This window comes from Neodiprion lecontei, chromosome 6, assembly GCF_021901455.1.
Source record: "Neodiprion lecontei isolate iyNeoLeco1 chromosome 6, iyNeoLeco1.1, whole genome shotgun sequence".
Classification (NCBI taxonomy): domain Eukaryota; kingdom Metazoa; phylum Arthropoda; class Insecta; order Hymenoptera; family Diprionidae; genus Neodiprion; species Neodiprion lecontei.
The window spans coordinates 2004329-2031713 of NC_060265.1; the positions used below are offsets into that span (position 1 = coordinate 2004329).

Consider the following 27385-nt stretch of genomic DNA (forward strand, 5'->3'; position numbering starts at 1 on the left):
GCAGTTAAGCGTGTCTATCTCGAAAACACTTGAACAGCAATGAAAAATTGTTGAAAAGTATATTGGGAAGATTTGTTTGCCAACAGAGAAATATTGTCACGGAAAACCGTAGTTAGGTAACTTCATACCGTGAGAATTTGACCAACGCAAATGTAGGACGTCCAGATCCACCGATAATCTTGTTGCTCTCCGTTCCGGGGCCTCTGGACGTGAAATATATCTTCTATAATAACCCGCGGTCGAATTTGACAGCCCATTTCAAGTATTATTTGATACATACGCAGTTTTCCGGCGTAGCGGCGTAGAACGACGCAAATTGAACCACAGAATTCAACGTTCAAACATCATCGTCCGACTTCTCGCGATCGTTGATTGTCTCGAATGGTCTCGAATCTTCGAAGCGCCATCTGCCCGCAAAAATTCTAAGCTCCAACCGAAGTTCGCAACTGTCGCGACTGAGTTCAGACCGTACAAGCAAAGATGGCCGCCGTCGAAGTGGAGCGTGCTAAGGTAAGCAAAAGTTTTCTGCATAATCAGCGAAGCCTCGTATTCCGGGCTGCGTAAAGGCGCGTCGAAAGGTCGTTTCGGTCGGCGAGTTCACGATGGCGTCGTAAAATCTGCCAAATGTCACCCCGCGTGGAAATTAAACGTCCCTTGAGGCAAAGGGCGTTGGTTCTTTGCTCGACGCCAGCGGGACTCGCGCACACAAATCTGTGACTTGTCACTCAACGGTTAACCCGAAACTCCGTTTTGGTACGATTCACCGTTGCATTGGTCCTAAAAGGCGCTCGAAAAATTATTCATTGCATGTTTCAGCTCGAGGCGAACCTTCGTAACCTTAAACTATCCGGTCACGTCGGATTCGACAGCCTTCCCGATCAGCTGGTCAACAAGTCCGTCCAGAATGGATTTGTGTTCAACATCCTGTGCATTGGTACGTATTTTTGTTTACTTTTCACTGGCTGCGCCCAACTCTGTTCATTATTTTTCTTTATCAATATTTTCACCCTTCCCGCCGTTTATTCTATCTCGAATCGTTGATTAATTGACAAACTTGTTCGTCGTTTACTTGTTGACAATAAAATATGAACTTTACATTAAGACAATACTATGTCAATAATTCATTCGATGATTCAATACTGCAGTTACATGAGTCAGTAAAAGAAGAAGTTCCAGTGGTTCGTTTTGTAATTACCTGTGTCTCCTTACTTTCATTCGGTTTTATTACTATTCTACCAGGGGAAACGGGTTTGGGAAAATCAACGCTGATGGATTCTCTTTTCAACACGAGTTTCGAATCAACTCCGAGTCCGCATAGCCTACCGTCGGTGAAGCTGAAGGCTCATACCTATGAGCTGCAGGAAAGTAACGTTCGTCTGAAGCTGACAATCGTTGATACCGTTGGCTATGGGGATCAGATAAACAAAGAAGACAGTTTCAAGGCTGTCGTCGACTACATAGATGCCCAGTTTGAAGCTTACCTTCAGGAGGAATTAAAGATCAAGCGGTCTCTATCCACTTATCATGATAGCCGCACCCACGTTTGCCTCTACTTCATCTGCCCCACAGGTCATGGGTGAGTTTTTCTCTTGTTGTAAGTGTAGAACTTATCATTTTACTGAAATCACGTTATGTATTTTTTTTTTTTGTGTACCTTCTATTTCAGCTTGAAATCAATCGATCTCGTGTGCATGAAGAAGCTCGATACCAAAGTAAATATCATTCCAATTATCGCAAAGGCTGATACAATTTCGAAGACTGAATTACAGAAATTTAAGGTAGGATTCAATTTATTGCATACGATTCACCGTCGAATATAATTCCATAGCTAGCCGCTGGATCTTCATGCATTCCCCCTCCTCTTTCAGAGTAAAATTATATCCGAACTGCAAAACAATGGAGTTCATATTTACCAGTTTCCAACCGACGATGAGAGCGTATCGGATGTCAATACATCCATGAACGCACATGTTCCATTCGCAGTAGTCGGCAGTACTGATTTTGTACGAGTTGGAAATAAAATGATGAGATCTCGCCAGTATCCATGGGGCACAGTGCAGGGTAATAGTTTTCAGATTTTATACTCAACGTGACAAGCTCAGTAATCTCCCAAGTTCTGAGCTTAGTACTTTCTGTAATTTTCTTTATCCGCTACCACCCTGCTTTAACTAAATCCTTTCTTCTCCAGTCGAAAACGAATCTCATTGCGACTTCGTGAAATTGCGTGAAATGCTGATTAGGACGAACATGGAAGACATGCGGGAGAAAACTCATTGCCGCCACTACGAATTGTACCGTAAAAAAAGACTAGAACAAGTAAGTGAATACCCTGACTCGTTTGTTTGATTACATACCATTATACTTTTAGTATCTGCCATTTGCAACCTGCCAATTTGTGTTTCTGTCAGATGGGATTTAGCGACGTGGACAGCGAGAACAAACCGGTCAGTTTCCAGCAGACCTTTGAGGCCAAGCGATCTGTCCATCTCCAAGAGCTTCAACAGAAGGAGGACGAGATGCGTCAGATGTTTGTCGTGCGCGTTAAGGAAAAGGAATCTGAACTGAAAGACGCGGAAAAAGAGGTATACTAGCTTACCAAATGAATAGATATCATTCATTGATTCTTGTTTTTTTTTTTTTTTTTTTTTTTTTTTTAGTATTTTCACAATGTTTCGCCGTTACTCAATCATTGCTTGCAGCTGCACGGCAAGTTTGACAAGCTTAAGAAAGACCACACAGAGGAGAAGAAAAAGCTGGAAGAAAGTCGAAAGAAACTCGAAGATGATATCCTCGAATTTAACAGAAGAAAGTCACAAATCGCCCAGCAGGCTCAACACCATACTTTGACTCTTGGTAAGAGCAAGAAGAAGTAAAATAGAATGGAATCAATTGAGAGAAAAACAAAAGGTAAAGAAGTAACTTTGATGCCAATATATGTATTTATTTCTAGTATTTTCTATTTTTATGATTCTGTATACTTGTTGATCTTTTGCGAGACAAGTGTTTAAGACACGATCCTCCTGTATTACCCAAAGTTTACAATGAATAGATCTATCCATATATAAATTCATTTTACCTTTTTAATAATAAATACTTCATTACGTTATGGTATATCACATATTATATTGTATTTTTGCGGCCGAGAGCTTCTGTTTACTTGCAATGATGAATTTTTCTCCTTTCGTTTTTTCGTAATCGCGTAAATTGATGATCAATTATTGATTTCACTACTGATAAACTTCAATCAGAGTTTAACCAAAAATTGAGATTAAATTCGTCGATTTTTAAAAAATGAACGGAATCGCTTCGAAGCCAAATCACTTTCGAAACTTCGGACAAATTGTAGAATCTTTCTAAATGCTCTCTTTATATATACCTATTATACATGTATTACTTTTTCAAATTACAATCAAAATATATTCTAGATACTTGAGAAAAGAAAAATTTTCCTCGAACTCTTCCTTGTTTCTGCGGAACGTGTAAATGTGTGGAAAAAAATTGCTCGAACTCCGGTTTAAATCATCACAACTAGTCAGTTTTATTATTATCAAATCAATCACTTAATTGAATATATTTTATTACTCAACAGAAGAAAAAAATTAACAGTTATATGAACATACATTTGTGTAGCGTCATTTTTTTTTTTTTTTTTAATAATATACAAACAAGTATTATACAACATAAGTATAACGTAAAACGGTTAGTTAATTAACTTATTATAACATTTTATCGAGCTATGCACAATTGTAATTGTATAAATAAGCATCTTGCGGCGATTAACGAATTTAATGAGGTGCAATTTAAAAATCGCAAAAACAAAAACTAACATTCTATTTCGATTATTCGCAACGTGTTTTAGCGCGCAACTCTACTTTTACCAACAAAAAAGGAATCAACGGTTTCAACCATTCTACGGAATACTGGCAATCGTGTGTTTTCTTTATCCATTTAAGTGACTAATTTAAACGCTTGCATAGGTATAACATTATAATTTATAATCAGATTTCTCGGTACAGCAAGAAAAAGAATCCCAACTACGCCATCGATAACCGTGAATTATACACATCTACAAACGAACGAATTTTTATTAATTTTTCATATTTCTAAGCGCGGAAGAACTTAGGAACGAGTAAACATTGTACAAAGCGTTATGCGTACAATTGTGTAAACTTCATAAATTAATGCGTATATATGATGATGATAATAATAATGATAATAATAATAATAATCTTAGAATTCATATTATGGCAATAAGATCTATTATAGTTCTAGGTAAATTGCACGTACGCTTGCAATGGGGAAAATCAGTGTTCTCTACGAGTTTATTGATTTTTCGTAAATTGCAAACGTAGTTTTTCATTATCGTTAGGAGATAATCAATAATCAATAATTAATAATACACGTGAAGATCCGGAGCAGCTGCTAGCTAATAAATATACAGTTATTACTGTTAATCTCTATATCGCATCAGGTTTTGCGATGCAGTTAATTAACTACAGATCATTACCGCACTGCAATCCTTCGACTCGAGCTTCAACGCGCCGACATAACTTGTCTCGCAGGATTTCTTTGCTTTGATATCCCTTTGCTGCACAGTGCATTGCTCTTGTATTTCTGCAAATTTAACAGAGTAACCATATCTGCGCCTCTCCGTTACAGCGTGCGAAAATTGAATAGCGTTTCTGTGCATATATTTCATTATACCGTGCATTTAGCGAAGAACTCGTCATTCTATTTCAACTAATTTCTTCTTTTTTTTTTTTTCTTCCTTCTAATTGTCTTTCGTATAAAAATACAAAACGTATTACAGACGAGGTTTCCTTCTGAGCATTCTCTAGTCTATTGCAACTCGCTAATTACGCAATTTTCATTCATATTGTGTGAAAACTGGACTATTTTAAATGTGTGAAAAATATTAAAAATTTTTTCACTTTCTGCAGAAACAAAAGAGTAAAAGATTAAGTACGATTCTGATTCGGTGCAACATTAGTCTGCATAAAACAGATTCCACTTAAATTTTTCTGACGAAAACGTCCTACATACTATGTCGAAAAATCTTTCAATCCTCCTAAATGCAGATTGCATGAAGAAAGTGAAAAAATTTTACGTACCAATTTGAAACGTAAACGCGATAATCTAATTGCCTCGTGCGTATGAAGTATATATGTCAGTAAATATACGTATATTTGAGTACATAAATAAATACCTCTTAATATGCGTGGAAGATATATAATGATATAAATGTCGAAGTTTTCTAAATCGAATCGCAATATGTGACCGTAAAAAATTTTGATTTTGTACTTTCACAACTGTCTTTGCAAACCGAATTTATAAAGTTTTCTTGTAATCCAGTCACAATTTCTGGCATTTTATATTCCAACTCGATTTGCTGGAAATCTTTCCCCCCCGACGCGACTCCGACAAATATATATTTGTGTGATTTCGTGCATAAGTGCCGTAGGCATAATCAATTCGCCCTTACCCTGCGGTAAATGTTAGTAAATTTAAGCATATAATATTATATGTATATGATACATATTATATAAGTTTCAAACGAATATCAATATCATTGCGGTAATTGCTGCGCAGTGCAAGTGACACATGAGCTGCAGATAATGTACATAAAAGTGCATTAATTTAAGTTACATTAATATTATAGCATGAAAATAAACGCGAGATGAAGAACGATGACCAAATCCGTTTTATACGGTATTATAACTTCGCGTAAGAATCTCTCTCTCTCTCTCTTTCTTAAATTCTTCAAATTTTCGTTATCGTTACCCCGAATTAAAAATAATCAACCGAAAAGAAAAATTGTGTAAATCAAAGAATCGCGTAAGTGAGACAGTATTCCTTCTGTAAAACACCGTTTCTTCTCTCGTTGATTGAGAAACGGTTATACAGACACGGTGATTTATCCGTCAGCATTTACACCTTTCCTGACTCTGACCTCGCGGAAGTTCTCGCATTTATAAACGGAGCTTAACGAGACAGAGTCAGGAGACTTCCGATAATTAAACACCGTAAAAAACAAAAAAAAAAAAATAATTGTTTTGTTGTTCCTCTTCACATCCTGTGAACGGGTCGAGATTTTGAGAGACGATTTTCCGGATCTGGATTTTCCAACGTATCAAATTCTCCTTAGGCGTGAACGATCGCTGGTCATGTTTCTTTAATTCCGTCTTTTTTTGTTTTTTTTTTTTTGTTTTCATCAAAATTTCCAACCACCCCTGTACAAAACACCATGCCCAAAAAATGTGTGATAAATTCACCGCATCTCAATTATCCCCAACCGATTAAGCGACTCGTACCTTAAACACTAAAGCTTGCACGAATGAGGAGGATCCGCCCCTCTTCCTCCGTGTTATACAAAGAATGGCCGTGCGACGTGAATGCGCTTAATTCTACGTAGACATTACAGGTAGATTATACGTATGGGATAAACGGTCGAGGCGCCGAAAACGAAACGATCAATTTTTCTGCTCCAATTTTTGGAAAGTCGAAATCGATCGATCAGTTCGGACGGTTCGCCTTAGCGGAAAATATATGAAATATACGTTCGGGGGATTATAGTGAAATGCGTTAACTTGCGTATGAGAATAGAGATGTGAGGTGTTAAAATATACTATAATATGTATGTATTATAGTTACAGTTAATCTATAAATCTAGGCACTGGTGCAGCTTGCGGGCTTAGGCTAACGACCGGCTAGTGATTCTGGTGGAGGGCTGCGGTACTTTGCCCTTATGTGCAGGTATGGAGCGGAGGTGATACCGTTGCTGTGAGGCGGCGGCGTGCTTTCGCGGCTAAGTACCCTCACCTGGCAAGGGTCGTGCCTCGTAAGAAAATGCTCGAGGGTGTCCCAGCCGCCCCCGACTCGCACCATCATGTGCCTCCCCTTCAGGAGCTGCGGGTCGTCGTTCAAAAATAATTAGTCGCGTTTTTTTCTTTCTTTCTTTCTTTTTCGCGATTTTCGCGATTTTCGCATTTTAATATCGTCTCACCCTGATGAAGACGTTCCGACCGGCGATGTGATAACGTCCCTCTCCGACCTTGCGCACCTTCAGCTTGGAACATTTGTTGGACGGACACTGGCAGAGTCTTTGGACGGCTTCGGCTGCCCGCCGCACCTGAACGATATACGTCGTATCGTAGTGAAATTCGATAAAATAAAACACCAAAATTATTTCACCCTAAACTAAAGTATACTAAAATATGAGACAAAAAAATCCACACGCAACTTTCCCTACTGCACTGTTCAACGAAATTATGTCGCAAGGAAGGTGGTTTCTAATTTCGATGTACCTATAATCTACCAGTTAATTCTATTATAAATACCGATTAGTTAGTTGCAGTAAGTAACAAAACACCCTAAATCAAAAAAAGGTAAAAAATGTGGTAAAAAATGAAAATAGTTAAGGACCGAGCGATAACCGCAACTAAAAATTTCTTTCAGTGTTATTCCCGACACAATCAGTTGCAAGCTTTCGCGTCACCCACAAAAATCGGATAATTGCTGACCGGCGCTGTTACATTTAAAAGAAAAAACTATAATTACACTGGAATTACCTTGCGATCCAGCTCCGTGATCGGACCGGAATGTTCGGGCGGTTCGGCGGGTGTTGGGGATGGTGAAATCGAAGGCGACGGAACCTCGTCAGGGTCTTCGGCGCTTCCCCGAGACCAGTCGTCCTCGGTGGTGTCGCTCGGAACGCCGTCACTTCCGGTGGGTCCGTTATCGCTGACGGACCTCCGCATGTCCGACGCGGGTGGGACGGGATTTGGGTCGAGCCATCTCGCAGCAGTTGCCGCCACCTCGGACGTCGAGCTGCAGTACCGTGAAATTGGAAGAAGAACGTCTTTGGTGACTCGTGAACGAAATTTTTTATAATTATTATTATTTTTTATTTATTTATTATTTATTCTTTTTTTTTTTTTTTTGTTGATTTCGCTTTCTTCTCCTTCTCGCATTGCCTGGATTTCTTGCTACCTTGCCTCGGCGATAATTCTCCTGCGGCAGGTTTTCCAACGACGAAAAGCACGGGCTGCGTTAAGGGATGAAAACCACCCCGCGGCGTGACTGCGGTATAGCTGCCCCTTTAATATCGTTAATGAAACGCGCCAACCCTCCATTACGGATGGGCGATTGAGGCGGATGGATGCGGGAAGGGTGTAATGCGCAGCCCTGTACAGGCAAAAACAAACTGCGGTGTGGTTTGCTAATCTCTCAACTATGCGAGCGTGGGGAAATTTTTTCGCTGCCTGCCACGCCTCCCCTTTCGTCGCGGGGGTTTGAAACACCGAAATGGACGAGATATTTTACAATTTGTCAAGAGAATAAAGACTTCTCGACACGCGCGATAAATTATTTATTCACTTCTTGTAAACCCTGCAGAGATTTTCGCCCCGCCCATAGAGTAAAATGCACCCCTAACCTTCGATCCTTGTACACCGTACACCTACTTACCCATCTAAATGACCAGACTATCATAACCAGCTTCTACTCATGATTTATTTCTCATTTGCACACGCCACACGGGGTGGCATCCAGCCCTTAGCAACCGCCGTGGCAACGAGCTTCGTGCCCCCTTTTATCGCTTCTTCAACCCCGGCAGAGAGTTTTCAGTGCAACCGAAGGTATGCGATCGGGAAAATTGGATCTGTTGACTTTTCTGTACGCAAATTTTATACGAAAAATATTTTCAATGAAACAATAAATTATCAAAAAAAAAAAACAACTCTTCCGCAATCAGTACTACACACTGAAAATTACGAAATTTGTGGTTTTATATGCGCGGTTTCAAAAAAAAATCCAAAACAATCGATTAATTTTTACCGATTCGTTCGATCATTGTTTTGGATTCGATTCATCGACGCGTCGACTTTTGTAGACCTGGAGATGGTTTCGCATAATTTCTTATGTATTTCGCAAGCTTGCCTGCTGTGCTTGATGGTTTCGACCGGGGGTCTGGGCGAGGGGGCGGGGGATGGCGACTGGTACTGCCAAGAGACGAGACTGCTGTGGGATATTCCGCTGTCGGAAAGGCAGTGGAGGTCCCTTTCTTGTTCGGCGGCGATTTCCCGCTCGAGCTGAACGATCCCGGGCGGTTCCAGGGCGTACCTGGAGGCCAACCTCGCGACCTCCAGGAGGCAGAGAACGACGTTGCGCGGCTGTCCGTGGAGAACTGGAATTGCAATACACGGACGGTTTGTTTTGTTTATCGATTTTTGTTTGCTCGTTTTTTTCTTTCTTTTTACAGGGGTGCGGAGCGACTGCAGCGGCTGAGGGTGTGAGGAGGGTGAAGCGTGACGTGGACGGAATTATTCCGCGTTATATACCGAGGTCGTCGCTCTCGAAGAGGAGGTTCTCGTGCACCCCTAGACGCCGGCAGAATTGGATGAAATTCTCCATATTGTCTCGCGAAAAGAAACTCCGCCTGGCCGCGTTCTCCCAGCAACGGCCTCTTATCACTGGAACTGGCTGTCGGGGAAACGAAACGAATGTAATTTTAAACAATTTGTGGATATCCTGTAAAGATTCTCATTAATAATGGTATCTTTATGAAGCAAACTTCATTTGACGTGGAAATAAAATTTCAGGCTATCGTGTCGGAGCTAAACGACTCGATGGATCCAATTTCCAAGTTCCAATTTTAAAAAGTTCCGACAGCGCCTGATACCGAATTATTTGGTCGCGAAATTTAAAGTAAAGAGTACAAAGTTGTACAAAACAACCAAGTTTCGAGGCGTCGGAAACCTGACGACTCAAAGTCCCGAAATGCAAAATTCCGAAAAATAAAGTTTCGACGCAGCGGAATTTACTCAACGATTGGGTGTAAAAAATCAGAAAAGCCGAAAATCAGAATGACCAGGATTTGGAACGTAAAAATATCGAAAATCCAAAACAAAAAAAGATCAATGTGGTGAAATTTCATCAAGCCAAAAATTGACAGAACTGAAAATCTTCGATCATTCGGAATTTCGATGTTTCAAATTCTTAAGGTTTCCGACTTTCCCACTTTGTCGGGTTTCGTATATCATTCAAAACTTTGATGTTTCGTCGAAGTTTGATTTCTGTATTTGAAGTTTCGCAACCAATAAATTTTAAATATGGCGTATTCGGAACTTTCCAAATTCAGAACTTCAACCCCGCCCCGAATTCTCGCCGCTAATTGCTGTACCGAAGCTGTAAAAGTCTGTAATGGAAAGAGTCGGATCGATTATCGTGAAAAGTGGAAGGCCTCTGAATTCCACCAAGCTTTCAACTTATTTGGCGAAGTTCAGCCGAGCTTTTCAGCGTTCCTACAATGCTTCGAGCTGCTAATTGGTTCGATAGGTAGGAAGGGATACGCGTTTTACGCGTAATCGTCGGGTACAGAAGGTATAAGTAAAAGTATTCGACTCACCCCCTTGACTCGACCGGAATCAACTGCGGATCGCGCTTTTTCCTGAATCACTCTTGCCAAGCGACACACCATCACGCCGTTGTCAAGTGCGTCGAAAAAATTCTCACCCGTTATGTGGTCGACATCTAAAAATTAAAGAAAATTGCATTTTATTTTTATCCGTGCACGTCGGCAACTTATCGTTAGGTTTCGCGCTTTTTCGAGTTCAAAAACAGGTTTGATTTTAGTTGCCAGAGTATCCGAATGTTCAGAAAATAAGCATCAATCGCACGATCAGAGAAAATGAAAAATCACTCGAATAGAATCGCTTGCACTTTGACAGTGGATGAAATTGTAGCCTGATTCCTGAAAATAAAATATCGAATTCGAAATCTCGGAACTGAATAAAAAACTTTCGTCAGTGGTTGAAAACAAAATCTTTCGAAAGATAATCAAAGGCAGATAAAAAGACAAAGTTACGTACAAGGCATCAGCAGAAACCTGCGAATTGCACCTATTAATTAAAGAGCATGACGATATATCGACGCCACTCACTCAATGCAAATTAATTATAATAACAATTCGTCGGACCGATGGTAAAACAAACGCCAACGCCGCGTATATCCATAAGCGTTTTCTCTCGCGTGCGTGCAGCGATGCGGTCCGTTTATGCCACACCCACACATACGTGTGTGAAAATTAATTCTCGAATTAATTCCAGTACGTAATTCATTGCGTACACAAGGATTCTCGGTCGCTTTGCCGCGCGTCACCAGGATCCGCGATTCCACGGCACGCGGTAATCGGTAAAAAAGCCGTTACAAATTCAAGAAAATTTTCAGGTTGTCCGAGAACGTTAAAAATGGAACATTCCCAAGACGCAAGAAAAATTCGAGGACAATTTCCAGGAGTTTCGAAGGGCAAGCGAAATTCAAGGACATTTTCAGGGCCAACGAACACGAGTAGCGCGAAACGTGTAAGGCGGTCAGACTCCACAGCTCTGAAGACGCGTCGAATAATTTTGACCAAGTCGGTTTTGGTGCGTGCCTCGTTGCGTCATTTTCACGTCACGCGTGTACAACGCAGTGCATAGATGTGTGCGCCGTAATTCTGTCAAATCGAAGTTACGGACGATTAAGCTCGCACGCTGTTGCACGTTGTTACCCGGACGTAATTACGCCTCGGGTCCAGACCATTGACTGGAATAAATATAAATTACGAAACGTTCCCCAACTTTGTTACCTAATTATTTATACATACACGCTTCGAAGAACGATTTCGCCGTCGCTCCCTCCGGTTCCAACCGATATCGTGGATGCAAGTCCCGCGTGTTCCGCATCCACGCGTAATATGTGCCTCGACTTCCGAACTCGGTATAGTTAATTTTTTTTTTTTACCTGGGAGGAAAGGAGCCGCCGGCCGAGAGTCGTGACCGAGTCGCCGATCGTGACTAGTTCCTTTAACAGTCGGGAAGCCCCGACCCGCCCATTGCTGTTATACGTGTAATCTATTGCGTCTGCGGTGCAACCATGCCGCGTGCAGGATCCAGGACGTCACGCGGACAAGTTCGCCGTGTAAAGCCGTGATTTAGGTACGCAAGAGAGCACGACACGCTTTTGTGCGGATCGTCGCGACGGAATTAACGACGGAGTGACGGGGCTCCGGATCTCGGTCACCCGGAACAACGAACTCTAGAAAAGTCATCTGCGCATTACACGTCACGATATGCATGCACGTGTGTAGATACGTCAGGATTGCGTCACTACTGCTGTACCTACATTGTGTGGGATCTCGGTGACATTTGTCAAGGATCGGAGGTTGTTGCTATAGCTCGCGTTGTTGGTTCGAAAACGATTTTCTACCGTCGCTTGGATCGAGGTTTTGGGATCTGATGAACAACGAGGTCCGCTGAAGGTGAGATTTCGGTCACAGATGAGCATGGGGAAAAAAGGTATGGTCGTACTTGGTGTATGCTGCGTATGGAGTTTCCATACCTGGGAAAAGTAGCGAAACGCGTCTACGGATTGGATATTATTGGTTGGCAAAGACTTGTTAAAAACTTTCCAAGATTGTTATCGAGTCTATAAAATACTTGACCCGTTTGCATTGTATTCAAAATTGTTTGCTTGAGAATAATTCTTTGTAAACTTACGTCTTGGACTGATAATGGTATCTTAGAGATTATAATCGACACAGCGATCCTTTACATTCGGGCAAAAATGATAACCGAAATAAATCGAGTCTCACGAATAAGCAAAATGTCGAATTTCAAGCAACTTTTGGTTTTATTGAAAAAATGATGTATAAATTAGGTCAATGTATTTCGAAAGTGCAAAAATAATAACGTTAATCAAAACAGCACGTAGCCGTGACAGAGTAAATAAACAATCCCCTTCCATTCTCGCTTCTACAATGAACTCCGTGACCTGAAAAAAAGTACAAGTCGCCCGAAGATACACTTTCGAAAATACGGGAACCAGTGAAATCTCCCGGGACACTTCCTCGGCGACTTTTTACAAGAGTTGTCCAACAATAAAGCCCAACTTTGATCGGCGAATCGCTTCACGGACGGCGGAGCGTCACGGTCTATTATCCATTAACCGCATGTTTCACAGAGCGGACGAATCTGCAGTTGAATTTCTGAAATTCTGGCCAAACGGCGATCGTACGCCAGAATCGTGGTGGACTTACCAAAACTTGATACAAGCGGCAAGTCGCTGCAGGACTCGGAACTCCTGCCGGGGGAGGAGCGCCACTTCCGGTGAGTCAACCACGGTGCAGCCCCTGCAGGATCGATATGGCTTTTCATTTTATAACCGGCCTGCTGCACGCGCCTCACACGCAGCCGAGTCATACATTTTGCGGGGCAAGGGGGAAGGAGGGAGAGAGAGAGTCGTTGAGGTACCTGGATCTCGTCGTGATTTACGTCGAACAAGGAATAATCTGTCAAATTCGTCATCGAGAGAATGTTTACACACGGCAGGGATTCTCGAAGTCAAACACAAAGGGTCATCGCCGACCGCGTGTAGGGGTGGACGACCTGGCCTACATAATTCCTACTTCCGTCGCGATATGTGGAGACCGGATATCTCTCGGTTGGTACAATATAATTTAATAATTAGCCGTTTAGGACTCAACGTCGCGACGTCCGGCATTCACCGAGACGAACGATGCGAGATGCGACGAAGCGTATTCAGCCGGCTCTTATCACTCGATCTTCCGATTCTGCTCGAATGAGAAATTCGAGAGAAATACCTACGACTCTGGAAACAAAAAATTCCCCCCCCACCCCTGTAAGTAGAAACCAAGAAACCTCTCAAGCGGTAAGCTAATCTTTTCCATTTTCTGAACGCAAGCCTGACGAGTGATTCCAATTATCAGACACTTTCCAGCGATGCAGAACCGGAGGATTCTCGGAGATATTCGAACCTCGGCAAAAGATTGACGGAACAATTACGGACACCGCGAAGTTCCACGAGTATGAGCGCGATGTTTTACATGCAGGTATACGTGTGCGTGTACTTATAACGTACATTTGTATGCCACGGCGCGTATACATTGGGTCCATATTTGGAAACTGGAGTGAGGACGAATGGCGGCCACGTGTGTACTTGCATGTCGTATGTATGTATAACGTATATGCTTCGGCTATATATTTACCCAGACTAGAGGTGTGTGTGCGCATCTATGTATGGACGTACATGGCGTACACGCAACGCGTATGCAACCGGCAACCAGCTTCTGACCCCGAGAAAACCAGACCAGATACAAACACGCGCCTTTTCGCGGGTCCAGCAGCGCCGGTCGGCCTCGATCTGATAAATATCGTGTGTAACGTATCAAGGTGAGGATCGGGATTACGCGATCCGATCCGCAATACAAGCGCCATCCGACGATCATCGATATTCGCAGTTCCGAAGAGTCGGAACGTTCGTCGATCGAACGTAGAAACGAAACTTCTTCTGGGTTGAGAAGTCGGAGAAAAAACACGCTGTGCGGTAATGGAAAATGTAAGTAATAAGTGGAAAATCGTCATCGCGATAGGAATGATTTTTTAAAGTACAGAGATTTATACGTTTACATTCCTCTTCGTATTTTACATACAGAAAAGTAAATGGAATAGAATCAAGCGTGCAATGTAATTAATTGAACTACGAAAGTTCAGCTGCCAGTAGACTTCTATCACTTTCATCGATTTCTTTCCTACTTAGAGATGTCGAATGTAAAACGTTCCCATCTTTGCGAGGGTCAAATGATATCGGGGTTGCAAATCAGAGTATAAAGCAGCTGATGTAAGATGTCGTGAATTCGAATGGCTGTAATACGAGTTCGAAAGTATCGCCTAAGGAGTCTTTCCCACAGGATTTTCTTTATCATTTATATGTATATACGCATACCGATGAAACGTAAGAGAGAAACTCCGGTGCGTTGTAATAAAAGTTTCTCGCTGTATAAAAGGCCGCATTCGAACACATCCAAGCCCATGTGCATGGAGCCACCCCTCACATTGTCTACGGTCACGCGTGCATATTTCCACGTTGAGTCTTATACGGTTGCGTAAAAGACTCCGGCAGGACGGGGGCATTATGCGCGGACACCGGTTGTGACATAATACAACACGGTATAATGCACGCTAGAACCTAGAACCTAGAACCTAGGAGCTACATAATAACACGTGATGCGATTTACAATAAAAAGTAGTGAAAATAAACCAAACACCTATCCCACTACTTATGCATCATACTTGTAGTATACATGCTATTGTACGTATTCGTGCCGCGCATTGTCGCACGCCCTTCACTGTACGCCAAGAGAGCACGACGAATTGGAATTGGATCTGAGAAACCGATACGTGACGCGATGCTGAAAGTCGTTTGCAAAGTTTCTGGTGGTGCTTCTGCAAACGAAGAGGAAAACTGCAGGGCAAAACAATTTTGCTGGTTTTATCAAAATTGGACCACCAGGAAGTTCTCGTCTTTTTTTTTTATCGAACCCCGCCAAGTACAGGTACCCTGGCTATCGTATGAGGTAACGGAATACGTTGCCACCTAGATCGTGGATAGATCGCCCGGAGACGGACGCGGAAATCGGTCAGGGGTCGAGGATCCCGTGTCTGGTTACAAATCCTATAATTTGATGAACGAGGTCGTTTCACCCTCCGGAACTAGACGCTGACCTCGTCAACGCCGCGGGGCTTTGCATGCACAGCTATCGATGCTCACGTCCATGGAGGGTGGAAAGCTGGAGGATGAAAGCTTCGCGTCGAGGATCGTGCGGATCGCTCGATAGAGCGAAAGCTTCGAGAGGAAAATTTCCATTGTTCGCTAACGATGAGTCGATGGTTGAGGAACGACACGGTTTTCACCTCGTCCCAAGTACATCGATGTTCTTCGATTGATTCGTTCATTTTCACCCGGTTTACACACAACGTAATATCGGTTACAGCCTCAGTTGCGACAAGGAGTATCGATGACGAGTGAAACCATTGACTTTATACGTCTACGTTATTGTTAACGATACTGTGCAGGGCGATTAACGAGGCGTGAAATTGTCGTAGTTATCGTCCGTTTCCTTCTGCGCTAATTTAGCTTGACTCTTCTCCGTCTCTCCTTCACCACCGCATGTGACATCATCGAGTTCGGAAACGGTCTAACGTACAATGCGTTTTAAGCACGTACTCGCTCCTCCTCGATCCTCGCAATCAACGCATTACGCACGATTTACCAACTCTTGTGACGTGCTGGCTTGACAAGCCCACGTTAATCAATGCGGACCGAGAAACACGACACGTGACAGGCTGAATCCAAACAATTCGCAAATCGTAGAATTGAGCTCGTCGCGCTGAAGAGACGTACAATTCGTTCATCGTCACCCAACCGATCAAACAATTCGGCAATAGCGTGCTTAAGGTTTGACTGATTCAAAATATTGCGACTCCGTGACCTCAAAAACGTTTTCCAAAGGCTACTGGAAGCTTGAGGACAACGTCGAGGATGTTATTCCGCACTAAGTTGGTCTACAAGATCTATTTTCGGTCGCCTAATGACGTGTGTCGTATATCAAACAATAATATGTCAGACTCTCTTGTCACGTTGAACAACGCACTCTGATCGAGCCATCAGTGAAACGCTCGCAGCGATTCAGCCTTTGTATCTCTCTCGCCGTCTCTTAGAAGGAGACGTTTAGCACTTCAAAACTTGCAAAAAGTTCACCTGTCTAGCCTTTTTTTCTCAGTTTCAAGCCTCTCATTATCCGCCAGTAGGTGAAGGTATGAAATTTCTGATAAACACCTCGTGCGGTTTAATCGAGAATTTGACTTGTAGCTTGGGAAACTTGGATTTCGAAAAGCATCGACGGAACCGGGCGTCGACTTTACCGAAACTCCCGATAGCCGCTACGCCAAGTACCTCAAGTACCATACGAACAGCTGCCAAAAGCTCCTCTGGAAGAAAGTTCACGGCCGATACCGACTTCCCGACGTTTCGAGCCCTTATTTCTTTCCTTCGACGTCTCCTCTACCCCAATATTTCCGATTTCTGTAATAAAAAATCGACTACTCACTGATCGTCTTGTTTATCCAATCGGCGAGATCCTCCTGCAGCGGGATCAGCTGTCGACCCTGAACGTAGTGAAGGCGCTCGTGGTAAATGTCGGCAAATTCCTCCTCTTCGGCCGACGGTCTCGGCACATCGGCCCGGTTGAAGACGGTGGTCGAGGTCGGACCCCAGCTGCTCCGGTACCTCGTGTGCTGGGACGAGGGGAAACGATTTGCACACGACATTTTTCTACCCCCGATCTCGTCCCTGACCTCTGCAGGTGCTTAGGTCAAGCGACGCGCGCCGTCGTGACGGATTTCGACCTCGTCGAGTCGCCTTGCTCCAAGTTGGACGTCTTCGGATGCGAATCTGCAACGAGAGATGAAAATTATGAGAAATTCAAATCGACGTTTACGGCGTGCCCGATCGATTCCTGAGGCTCGTCACGAATCGCGTTTCTACGGTAGTCGCTCGCGTTTATCGCATATTTATTTATCACCTTACTCGAAAGCCTGCGAGGAGCGATCAGCGGTAAATATCTCATTGGATTCTACTCACGCGTGTGGGTGAATTTGACCGTAAGTCGGTGTGAACGAACCTCGACACCTCCGGAGGTCCCGCAAACTTCGGAATTAGAGAGCGGTCTTCGAAGTGATTGCTGCACGGTTTGAATTTCGCCTCGTTTAGATTTTTCTACGAGGAACCGAGTCCCGAATGTTACAGGCCTAGGAAATAATCGATTTCAACTTATTTCTGGATAATTGTCCTTCAAGGATCTTTCAGGCAAAAGTCAATTGCAGACTTTGACGAACCAGAACATTCTACGATTAACCAGCATCCAAGGATCGGGAGACAGTCGCGTGTCTGTAAATGCGGGAGAAAACCAGCGTCAATCAGCCGCGAGTGTTGGTACTAGCACCAAGCCGTTGACTGAGCGCGACAACTGAAGCTGGTAAGTATTCCGGCGACGTTAAAAAGGCGTGTGAAGTTGTCCGCGGTGCTTTACCCTCTCCTTGTTGTCCCGCCGTTAATCAAGATTTGCGTTAAACCGGGTAAATCGCGGTCGCGGTTGCAGAATATTCGCAAGAGACAGATGCAGATCCGCGGCATAAATCAATCTCCGGCGGCACGCACTCGCCGTGCGATCACTGCGACCGATGACGTCGGGGTCCAGAATCGATCATGGAAGAAGCGAGACCCACGCTTGACCTTCGACACCGATCCTCCTCTTCTCGGTTCGCCCCGTTCCTACGTACGTAAAAACCGCGAAGCACTGCTACAGTAGCACCTACAAATGGAAGGTATGACGACGCCTGTAGGTATTAAGGTAACGCAATACTCGACGCGTAAACAAGGGAATAAACACGTATAGCGATGGGATTGCGTAGCCATACTAGAACAGCCCACGTGGTCAGCCGAGGCGAGAGCGGGAGAATGATCTCCGGATAATATGGGCACCATGTTTTCTTTTAAGGTGCCGATGAATGATTACGGCTACCGAAAAGATTACCTATGCGGACCTTGGGATAGCTTGGCTCGTCCGACAACGACTCTGTCTCGGGGTTTGATTTACCGACGTTCGCGTAGGACAGGCTACGGAATTGCAATATCGCGGTCAAGAATTCAGCCGTCGCGTCCGACTGAATCGAATCGATATGGACTCCGATTTTCCGAGATCCCAGAACGAATCGAGCAGCTATGCTTCATTCATTCCGACTCGGTGTCCTCGCGAGTGCTAATGGAGTAAAAAATGCCGTCTCGTGATGTAACTCGTTTCAACGGGAGGACCGCGAACAAGGAGACGAGGACCAGGAAGAGCTGGCAATGGCTGCATGGAGGAAAGGGCCGAACGTTTGCGGCGAGCCTCGAAACGGACCGTGCTTGGAAGAAGTGGAAAATTGAGCTCCCTCGTCACGGTTTGATTAATTAACCCTGCAACGAATGACCCGGGGCTCTTGGAGTCGGGCTGGCTAAAGAATCTAAGGCTACGAGTGTTCGTGTAAAGACTCGGCGACTTCGTCTGTTCAGGAAACGCACGCGGCCACCGGGCATCTACCGCCTCTGGTTGTTATCCTTGAGACGATATTCGGCGAGCCATATCTGGAGAGCAAACTTACTTCCAAATCAGGAGCTATTACGGTGTCCTTTTCTCATCTCGACTCTTCGTCGTGCGAGAAGAGCCCGCAGCCAACGGCCTTAGACGTCAATCTTACGATCGACAAATCCGATCCGATCGGTGTTTTCCGCGATTTCTCGTCTTCTGCGTTTCATCGTTGCAATATTTTTACGCTACGTTGCCGAAATTTGACGTGTGTTTGTCGCCTTCGCGATTTTTGTTTCTTCTTTGTGTAATAGGATCATGCAATTGCTCTGTTGGACAAAACGTTGGACTTTTTTTTCAGACAATATTCGAGTGTCTCTGATTGAAAATTATTATTTCTCACGAACCTCTCTCTTTCTCTCTCTCTCTCTCTCTCTCAATCTCGTGGAATTATAATTACAGAGGAGGTAATAGATGAGCGAGCACGGATTTGTTATAGGGACGGAATTATTTCGCGATGACCGTATGAAAGGATCGCTGTAATCGTTGGGAAGACACCTGTGTTGTATTGAAATTTTGCGGGTGAGCGATTCCGTGATTGAGGGAATTATATTGGCGTGAAGAATCGGAGCGGAACGCGTGCGGCGTGAAATGTTGTTGTTTACATTGAGATGATTTATTTATTAATGAATTCAGCCGCCGCCGATTGACCATGCGTGAGTAAATTAACGGCCTGCGGCATGTGAGCAAGGCGGAGACCCACTTAAGGATCAGGGATCATTCAACTTGAGCGATTAGAGAAATAGGTAAGCGGACGAATGCGGAATAACGACGGACGAGAAATCAAAGAATTCGCGTTCTTCCGACGAAGTCTGTCGTCATATCAGCCATTGACGATCTCGGTCGCCCACGTGGTGACGTTTTCTCCCATATTATCGTACTGAATTCGGAAACCGGTATAAAAATGTTTTCTTCAGATTATCGCGTGTTGACCGAGCGAAATGCGCACACACGTTATGTCATTTCTATTCGAACGTAAGCTGTGTATAATTGTGTCGATTATCATAAGACGATATTCCGCAGCTCGCCCACGCGAATTAAGCTACCGCCGCCGATGGAAATTAACATAAAGTGTAAGATCCGAATTGGAATCGCGGGATGCGTATGCGGTGGGAATAACAATGAAACGCAATTCGCGGGATCGCTACTCGTAATGTATTCCGATACGTTGGCGGTATCACGCCATCGGCATCACCCACCGCGATGCGACTTAATTCCAGCTCCGACGGAGACCGAAATTAAACGACGAGTGTCCGCCTTAATTACCTCGATTATAAAAATTGACAATATCCCACGCCGGCAAACGTAGGGATAACAACGCAACGTGCACGTATAATATTCCAGCACGTTGTACTGTTGCAGAAAAGAAGATACAATATTAGCTGAAGAAGTCACTGCACGGATCACAGACCGTGAATTTAATGGCAACTGCAGTTCGCGGTTAGGTAAATACGCGTTAGCATTTATATGGATCCTGGAATCGAGCCGAGCAGCTTGAGCCGCGAGGGGAATTCGCAACGAGTTTTATAAGTTGCCGGTCGTTCGTACACGACCATTGGCTAGCTGTAAATTCCGCAATAAATGAGATTGATCGGCGGTGTGGAGCAGCTGGCAATCCGTGGAAGAAACGGCGGCGATGTAATAATTGTATAACATCGTACGGAACGTGCAGTTCTTCGAGTTTGCAAGATGAAAATGCAAATGGACGGGGGAATCGATCGCGATAACGCGTGCCATTTACGTCGGCGATAGATCAACAACGCGAATTAATTGAATTTAAATTGCAACGGAGGAAGTGAGAGAAAAAAACACGCACGCGTTACGATCGGGGTCGACACGCGGAGTAATTGATACGTACTCGCGGTAATCGTAAGGATGGCGATATTAGTGTTTCGCTTATCGCACGGCTCGACTGTAAAACGAATCGCCGACGCGTTGGCGAAATGATCGACGCATCGATCGGACTGTTTTTGAGGAAAACCGACGCTGCTCTCGGCTCCTCAGCGATTCTGCGTGGGCGTCGATGCATCGTAACGACGCCTCGCGTCGGCTTCCTTTCAGCCCGCAGAGCCGCGTGGGCTAAATCTCAATGAAAACGAGTATTTTCCTCTTCTCCACGGGCACGCACCGCGTATACCTTTAATACCGTCCATCCACGTTGGTATGTTATATGCAAGTACGAACGAGAACGTCGCGGGTGGGCGGCGACGCTGCGAACTCAAAGAATCTACGAGGCTGGGCGTCGCGACGCGTGACGTCGTGAAACCGCACGGTACCTTCTCCGAATCGTAAATATCCCGTATGCGGTACGAAATTTTTCAGTTTCTTCTTTACGGATTTTACAAATATAAACGAACATTGTGTTCAGACTGTAAGCGGAGAACCGTTTAACCAATTTCGACGTAAATCACGCGCCATTTAAACTAAGACTAATTTTCTCTTACGCGGAAGATACAAAATTTCGTAGAGCAATTCGGTGATTAGTTTAACCAGGCTCACCTCCGTTCGCGTCTCGGCGTTCAATTCAAGACGCGCAGGACCGGTAACGGGATTAATTGGCACTCCGGCAGCAAGTTCGCGAAATAATTCGCGAACACGTTCGACGTGTGTGAAAACTTTGCCACCGCGGTTTCAGCGCGGAAAGTAAAATGAGCTCAATCGCGAGGCCGAGTCGCCTTTTACGATCATAAAAGCATGCGATATAGGCGATTAGGCAGACGGAAAGTGTGAAACAGGATGCGTGATTTAGCAACGGTTTTCAGTTTTCGAGCAGTCACTTTGTAGGTGTAAAAGCGAACCTGTGAAGAGATTTCGCCGTTTTAGAGAGCCGCGCGTCGATGATCGTTGCGCAACGTCTCTGTACCGTCATGTTACACCCGTTTGGATACGGATAATGCCTATAATGGTGTGTATGCTTGTATCGATTTGCCAGGAAGTAATTAACTAACGACTGTCTACCATATCGGCGATTTCAAAGCGGATGAAAAAAAACGTCACATTCGTTCGGATGTGTCTACGTAAATACGTAAAAACCCGACGCATGGTATACCTTATAATTTCCATTACAAAGACAAACGGAGAATGTAAATAAATAACTAGCGACACGTCAGGATTTTTGCTAAACCTGTCACTTTTTGGCCATCTTACGATCGCTTTTAGCGACATGCTTGAGAATGATCACTAAAATCGCCTACCGAAGAATATTGACGGTACAAATCGATAACCTGAATTTTTCGAACATTCAAAAATTGGGCATCGTTTTTAGTGAAAATGAAACAACCGTCTTGTTGCGATAGTCGATAAATTCACCGCGTAAGAATTTTCTTTGACATTCAAACGTCGTTTGCGTTTGCAGGGAAGAAAGATGTTCGTTAACCCTCGGAAGACCGCGATCCGAGTCGAGTTTATCCAATTGGCAAATGGCAATTGGAACAACGAGTCAGAGCGAAACAATAAAATGTACATTAGCCGGTGGCTAATAATAAGAACAAGACCAAGTGGCGTGAGTTTGCTCCGCGTCGACAGTCGGTAAACACACGTTACACAACGCAAACAATTACTTTCATAGATTACAATTTTCTCGGATTTTTTCATCCAAGTAAATTTATTCCACAGAGCGATTGCGCAATGCGTCATACCTGCGTAAGTAAGTCGTTCTCTAAATTGACCCCTCGCTTCTCTCTCCTCCAGCTAGATAAATTGACCTTTCATCACGATGTGTTCTCAATTTACTTTGTCTTCATATTTTTTCCTCATCTCAGCTCACGTCATATACCCTGACGTTAATTTCCACGCGAATCAACCAACTCGAGTGACACTCTTGACGCTCTGATTTCAAAAAATCTGGGGTGAGATCGAGAGTGGAAAACATCCCGGCGTTCATTAGCTACGCATCCTCCCCCCACGTTACAACTCACCCACACGCGGCAGAACAAAAGCAGCCGCAAACCTGTCGGCTCCTCATATGCCATAATACCACGACGATAAGTACACGCGTGCATGGCCGCCAACCGGAGACCGAGAAGTGGTAAGATGAATTAGTGTCGCTAATCCATTTGTTTACGCCGCGTTGAGAGGCTAGTTAATCCCAAAGCAAGGCGTATACATCAGGGACCGACAGCGTGTCAGACAAGCTTTTCACATTATTTACATTTTTTCACCCCTCCATCCCCAATTCTGATCTCCTATTCGTCCACGGCCGGTGTAAGAATGGGTTTTTCAACAAAGGGGACCAGGTCGACGTGTCTGATCTTGAGAGAATTAGAGAGCGAGTGATGGAGGGACCGTCTGCATCTCGAGGAGCCCAGGCCCTGGTTTATAAATACAACAACGCCTTTGAGCTCGGTGTTTGGAACCGGAGTTCCTACGGTGCATGGATACTTGGGCTATTTAGTCAGGTGGTCCCCCTCCTCCCCCTCCGCCCCGCCCTCCTAAAACACGCTTCTTTTATTTTACGGCCTCGTGTGCCACCTACACTTTATTCAGAGCCAAGACGTTGCCACTCGAGAAGAGACGGCACATGACGATCGGCGGTGGGTCGCGGAGTAACCTAGGACAGGAACACGAAACCAGATATCCTCCAGGGCTGCACTTCGTGTAACCCAAAGATACCAAACACGTGTCCAGAGAGGCCACGTGCTTCGCTGCTCGAGATCAGATACATACCAGGCGTCTTTTGTCCTGAAGGATGTCGGGGAGAACGGTACCGGAGCGTTATCTTCGAGGAGTGGGAAAAGTCGAAGAGGCTCGACTCTCACTGGACACCGAAGAAATCGACCGATCGTCGATGCTGCTGAGGTTCGGACTGGTGGAGACTAATTTTTCAACATCCCCGTAACCGGTTCTCAAAGAGATTAAGGACGGAATGGTGTTCCGAGAGAATGAGGTGCAATCAAAATAAAGGGAATGTAGGTCTTCTAACAGGCGAGTAACAGGTGAGCCGATTAAGCCGCAGAAACAGAGCGTAAGACGGCAGCGAAGAGCCTTCTACCATCTCAATTACCATTTCAAATGTGGGTATAATCCTGGCGTGTGCGATATGGTTACCTAGTGTTGACCGGAACACATGTTACGATCCCTCATAAACGATTCGTCGCGCGTTTCTCACTTGCTGTACCGTCACGTCAGTCTCTCTCTCTCTCTCTCTCTCTCTCTCTCTCTCTCTCTCTCTCTCTCTCTCTCTCTCTCTCTCTCTCTCTCTCTCTCTCTCTCTCTCTCTCTCTCTCTCTCTCTCTCTCTCTTTTTCTACCTCGCGCGAGGAAACGAAATTTCACGATCGAGTTGTGCGAAGACTGAGGTAAGGAAGTGCTCGTTGGTATTGAAGGGTGAATGTCAGGATTGAACGAAGAGAGAAGGTGCGTTTTGACGCCGCGAGTGGAAATGGAAAGAAATTAAAGACGAACAGCGTGCGGGCTCCACCGTTAGCTGTACGTATAATAATTGTAGAGTATTAACAAGACATTTTTGGAGCGTGACTGAGAGTCGGCCAGACCGGTGCGGGGGACTGTTGCGAACCCGACTCCTCGAGGTAGACGCAAGACACGGCTATCCGGTCAACGAAGCCATCGCATCGCCGGAGCGAGCCATACCTGATAATGCTTACTACTAATCTGTCGCGACGGAGAACCGGAAGAGTAAGGAGCGAAAAGCCAAAAGAGAGAATTCCGGAGTTTTTCCGAATTGGAAGAGAAAAATAAAAATGGTCAGTTGATTCAGATAGTCGATGTACGGTTTCGTCCTTTCTCTTTGGTGCAAAAACTTAATTGCCTCCCATTATTATTCATTACAATAGACGGAGAAGACCGTAAACAAGCATCCAAGTTCGTATTACATTATCGATCTTATATCGAGGTGGTGAGTAGCTGAGTCACCTCAGGTGACTGACAACCGAATCACCGTTCGATGTTTAACGTTGAATACCCAATTATATTATCAGTTGTCGAAAGCTCATCTTGATAGATGTGCCTGTCGACGAGTGACGCGGACAATCCTACAACACGTACCACGGTTCGAATGCGCTTCGGTACGTTCTGCATAGCTTATCTTGTAAATCAATTGTGTACTTGTACAGTGGAACCTGACGACAGGTCATTGCCTGAAGCATGCGCGTAATTCTCTGCGAGAAGAATCGACAAAATGATTTGAAAAACCAGGTCGGAAGACATCCAGAGTCATACCCGTATCGGCTTTACCAGCGTCCCGATGAACGATTATAGGAACTCTACCTTTACGACGTGTGCTGCTTTACGCATGCTGCTGTACGAATCCCAGAGGGAGAGAGAAAGAAAAGGGGGAGAGGAGAGGAGCATGCACGAGGCCGTCGTCCGACGCCTTAGAAATTCTTTAATGACTTTATGTCACGGGCCGAACACCAAGAAAGCTCGCTTAAGCTTCGTCGTTGTTACAGCCTGACGGATTAGCCTGCCTAGAGACGAGGAATTAAAAGCTGATGTAAAACCCCACGGTTTTTAAGCTCGAGTCTGTGATGATGACAATTTTTACAAATTCTCTCACGCAGGCCAACGATCGAATGGAAAAGAAGCGAGTACGAACGACGACCACTTTGCCGCGGCGTGCTATTAATTTCCAAACATATGGTAACCGCGTATGGTACCAGAGTCAGTGTGACGGAGAGAGCGTTGCGAGAACGAGAGTGTAAGCGAGGGTTGAAGGGGGCGCGAAACATCTGTCCCTGGGGGATCTTTTGTTTAGAAACATGGGTGTACGTAATTGAATCGATCCTGAAGCTCGGCTGCGAGGCGTGGTGAGAAAGCGAAAAAATTTGTTACGAAATTAACGGCAACGGTGAAGTGAGATAAGAAAATTAGCGCACCTGATGAAAATGAGGCTGCGGGTAAGAGATTGCGATCGATCATGATTATCGGCAGCGGCCCAGCCTCTGATGTGAAAAATTTGACTCTTGAGAAGTGAAACCGTTGTTTGAACCGATTGTGAGCGTTATCGATTCGGCACGTGAATACTAGATTTCGATGTTAAACTCGTTATCGATTCGAAAGATCGTTATCAGGGATGATTCGAATGCTGCAAATACAACGCGATTGCAGGCGCAATCTTCGGCGCGAATATTTATAACACAGGTACGGCGAATTCTTTCCTCCGTACAGATGCGTCACAATTATCGCCTCACTGTTCGCGGAATTCCACGTTTTGAACGTTTTCATCGAAAGGTTGAAACGTCGAATCGACGACGACGTCGCAGCGAGTGACGGTACGGCAATACCATTGCAACGCGCTCAAGTGAAATCGAAACCGCAGCCAATTACAAGGCGATTTCAACGTCAATATAATACTGGTCTACCTTATATACAAAAACTGGTGTTCACCCACCCGCAGATTTATCACCAATATAATCAGGATCGATCGGAACAATCAGAATTACTGATTAATCCCAATTTGTTCGCCGGACGGAAGGTCGAATCAGCAATTAGTTCCAATACCGTAGGTCCGTGATATTCAAGACAATTGTTCAAAAAAACAACTGACCAGACTTTTGTAGCATATATTAACAGATAACACTTCGAAGCTTTTACGTTCCGTCTGACTCTCGGTAAGCGGAGAGTAATAAAATATAAGTAAGATATAAAATGAAAAAAAAAAAAATAAAATAAACCAGACCTCCTCGAATCGAGTAAAATTTTCCACCTACCGGTCATCAAAGTCGATGTTAGTCTCCGTTTCTCCTGGCGTGTGTGAAAACCGAAGACTCTGACGGTATAACCTTGCCGCGAAGTGGATCCACACGCGATTCGCAACTCTTGGGGCACGTAACTCTTTTATTTCACTCGGTGCACCCGCCGATCAAGAGACCGTCGCGACGACGCGACGAAGAAGACTAGGATGAACCGGCGATAGGACGAGAGACGAGCCAGAGCCGGAGGGCGACCGAGTTCAGACTGAGAGACCCTGCGACTCCACGGATCTCCTCAGCCGGTCTCTGACTGTTCAGACACCACGTGCTGCACGCGGTATCGCGGCTTGCTTTGCGCTCTGCCCCCGACTCCGGCCTTTCTCTTTCTCTCTCTCTCTCTCTCTCTCTCTCTCTCGCCTTCCGTCCCCCCGTCCCTTTATCCCTTTCGTCAGCCCCTCGCCCAGCAGGGCTCGTTGATCGCCCTCATCCCTGAACGCGCCCCCAACCCGGGACGAGAATCGCTAGGCAATGTCCCCGCCGCTCGTACCCCTGATCAATACTCGACAGCCACCCCCGTACTTCCTGCAGAAACCACCACCCCAGACTCATAGTAGAATGTCTCTGTGCGTGGACCAGCGGATACTCTCCGAGGCTGCGCGGCTTCGCCCAATTCCTCGTGCCGCAGGATCAAAAGGTCTCGCGGATCGGAAACGGTG

The 27385-nt window shown here is 44.8% G+C and overlaps 2 protein-coding genes across 10 annotated transcripts; one reads left to right on the top strand and one right to left on the bottom strand.

Annotated features, from left to right (window-relative positions):
- Positions 1-355: 355 nt before the first annotated feature.
- Positions 356-4010, top strand: LOC107218704 (septin-2). Of its 3 annotated transcripts, none has more exons than XM_015656671.2 (8): positions 356-510; positions 817-934; positions 1240-1576; positions 1667-1778; positions 1869-2061; positions 2189-2316; positions 2409-2582; positions 2658-4010. In XM_015656671.2, exons 1-8 carry the CDS (start codon positions 481-483, stop codon positions 2871-2873), a joined length of 1308 nt encoding a protein of 435 aa, XP_015512157.1. In that variant the 5' UTR covers positions 356-480; the 3' UTR covers positions 2874-4010. The 3 variants fall into 3 exon arrangements, with proteins under 3 accessions (XP_015512157.1, XP_015512158.1, XP_046599847.1); XM_015656672.2 differs by having other exon boundaries at positions 357-510; positions 2700-4010; XM_046743891.1 differs by lacking the exon at positions 356-510 and adding an exon at positions 561-753.
- On the bottom strand, positions 3514-27024 carry LOC107218703 (growth arrest-specific protein 2). 7 transcript variants are annotated; one of them, XM_046743884.1, is made up of 11 exons: positions 26688-27024; positions 16946-17289; positions 13076-13168; positions 10406-10530; positions 9339-9480; positions 8938-9184; positions 7990-8184; positions 7569-7827; positions 7004-7129; positions 6820-6906; positions 3514-4614 (listed from the first exon to the last, which is right to left on the bottom strand). In XM_046743884.1, exons 2-11 carry the CDS (start codon positions 17163-17165, stop codon positions 4534-4536), a joined length of 1575 nt encoding a protein of 524 aa, XP_046599840.1. In that variant the 5' UTR covers positions 17166-17289; positions 26688-27024; the 3' UTR covers positions 3514-4533. The 7 variants fall into 7 exon arrangements, with proteins under 7 accessions (XP_046599840.1, XP_046599837.1, XP_046599838.1 ...); XM_046743881.1 differs by lacking the exon at positions 3514-4614 and having other exon boundaries at positions 4684-6906; XM_046743882.1 differs by lacking the exons at positions 3514-4614; positions 26688-27024 and adding an exon at positions 17733-18070 and having other exon boundaries at positions 4684-6906.
- Between the last annotated feature and the right edge of the window lie 361 nt (positions 27025-27385).

What these genes read in the sequence shown, in the direction of transcription:
- LOC107218704 (XM_015656671.2), top strand. Translation starts at nt 481, where the DNA reads ATGGCCGCCGTCGAAGTGGAGCGTGCTAAG. An exon ending in GTTCAACATCCTGTGCATTG is followed by an intron (nt 935 to 1,239) that starts GTACGTATTTTT and finishes CTATTCTACCAG; the next exon opens with GGGAAACGGGTTTGGGAAAA. An exon ending in CTGAATTACAGAAATTTAAG is followed by an intron (nt 1,779 to 1,868) that starts GTAGGATTCAAT and finishes CTCCTCTTTCAG; the next exon opens with AGTAAAATTATATCCGAACT.
- LOC107218703 (XM_046743881.1), bottom strand. Translation starts at nt 17,165, where the DNA reads ATGTCGTGTGCAAATCGTTTCCCCTCGTCCCAGCACACGAGGTACCGG. An exon ending in GCCGCTTGTATCAAGTTTTG is followed by an intron (nt 10,531 to 13,075) that starts GTAAGTCCACCA and finishes TTTAATTTTTAG; the next exon opens with ATGTCGACCACATAACGGGT. An exon ending in AGAATTATCGCCGAGGCAAG is followed by an intron (nt 7,828 to 7,989) that starts GTAGCAAGAAAT and finishes ACGGTACTGCAG; the next exon opens with CTCGACGTCCGAGGTGGCGG.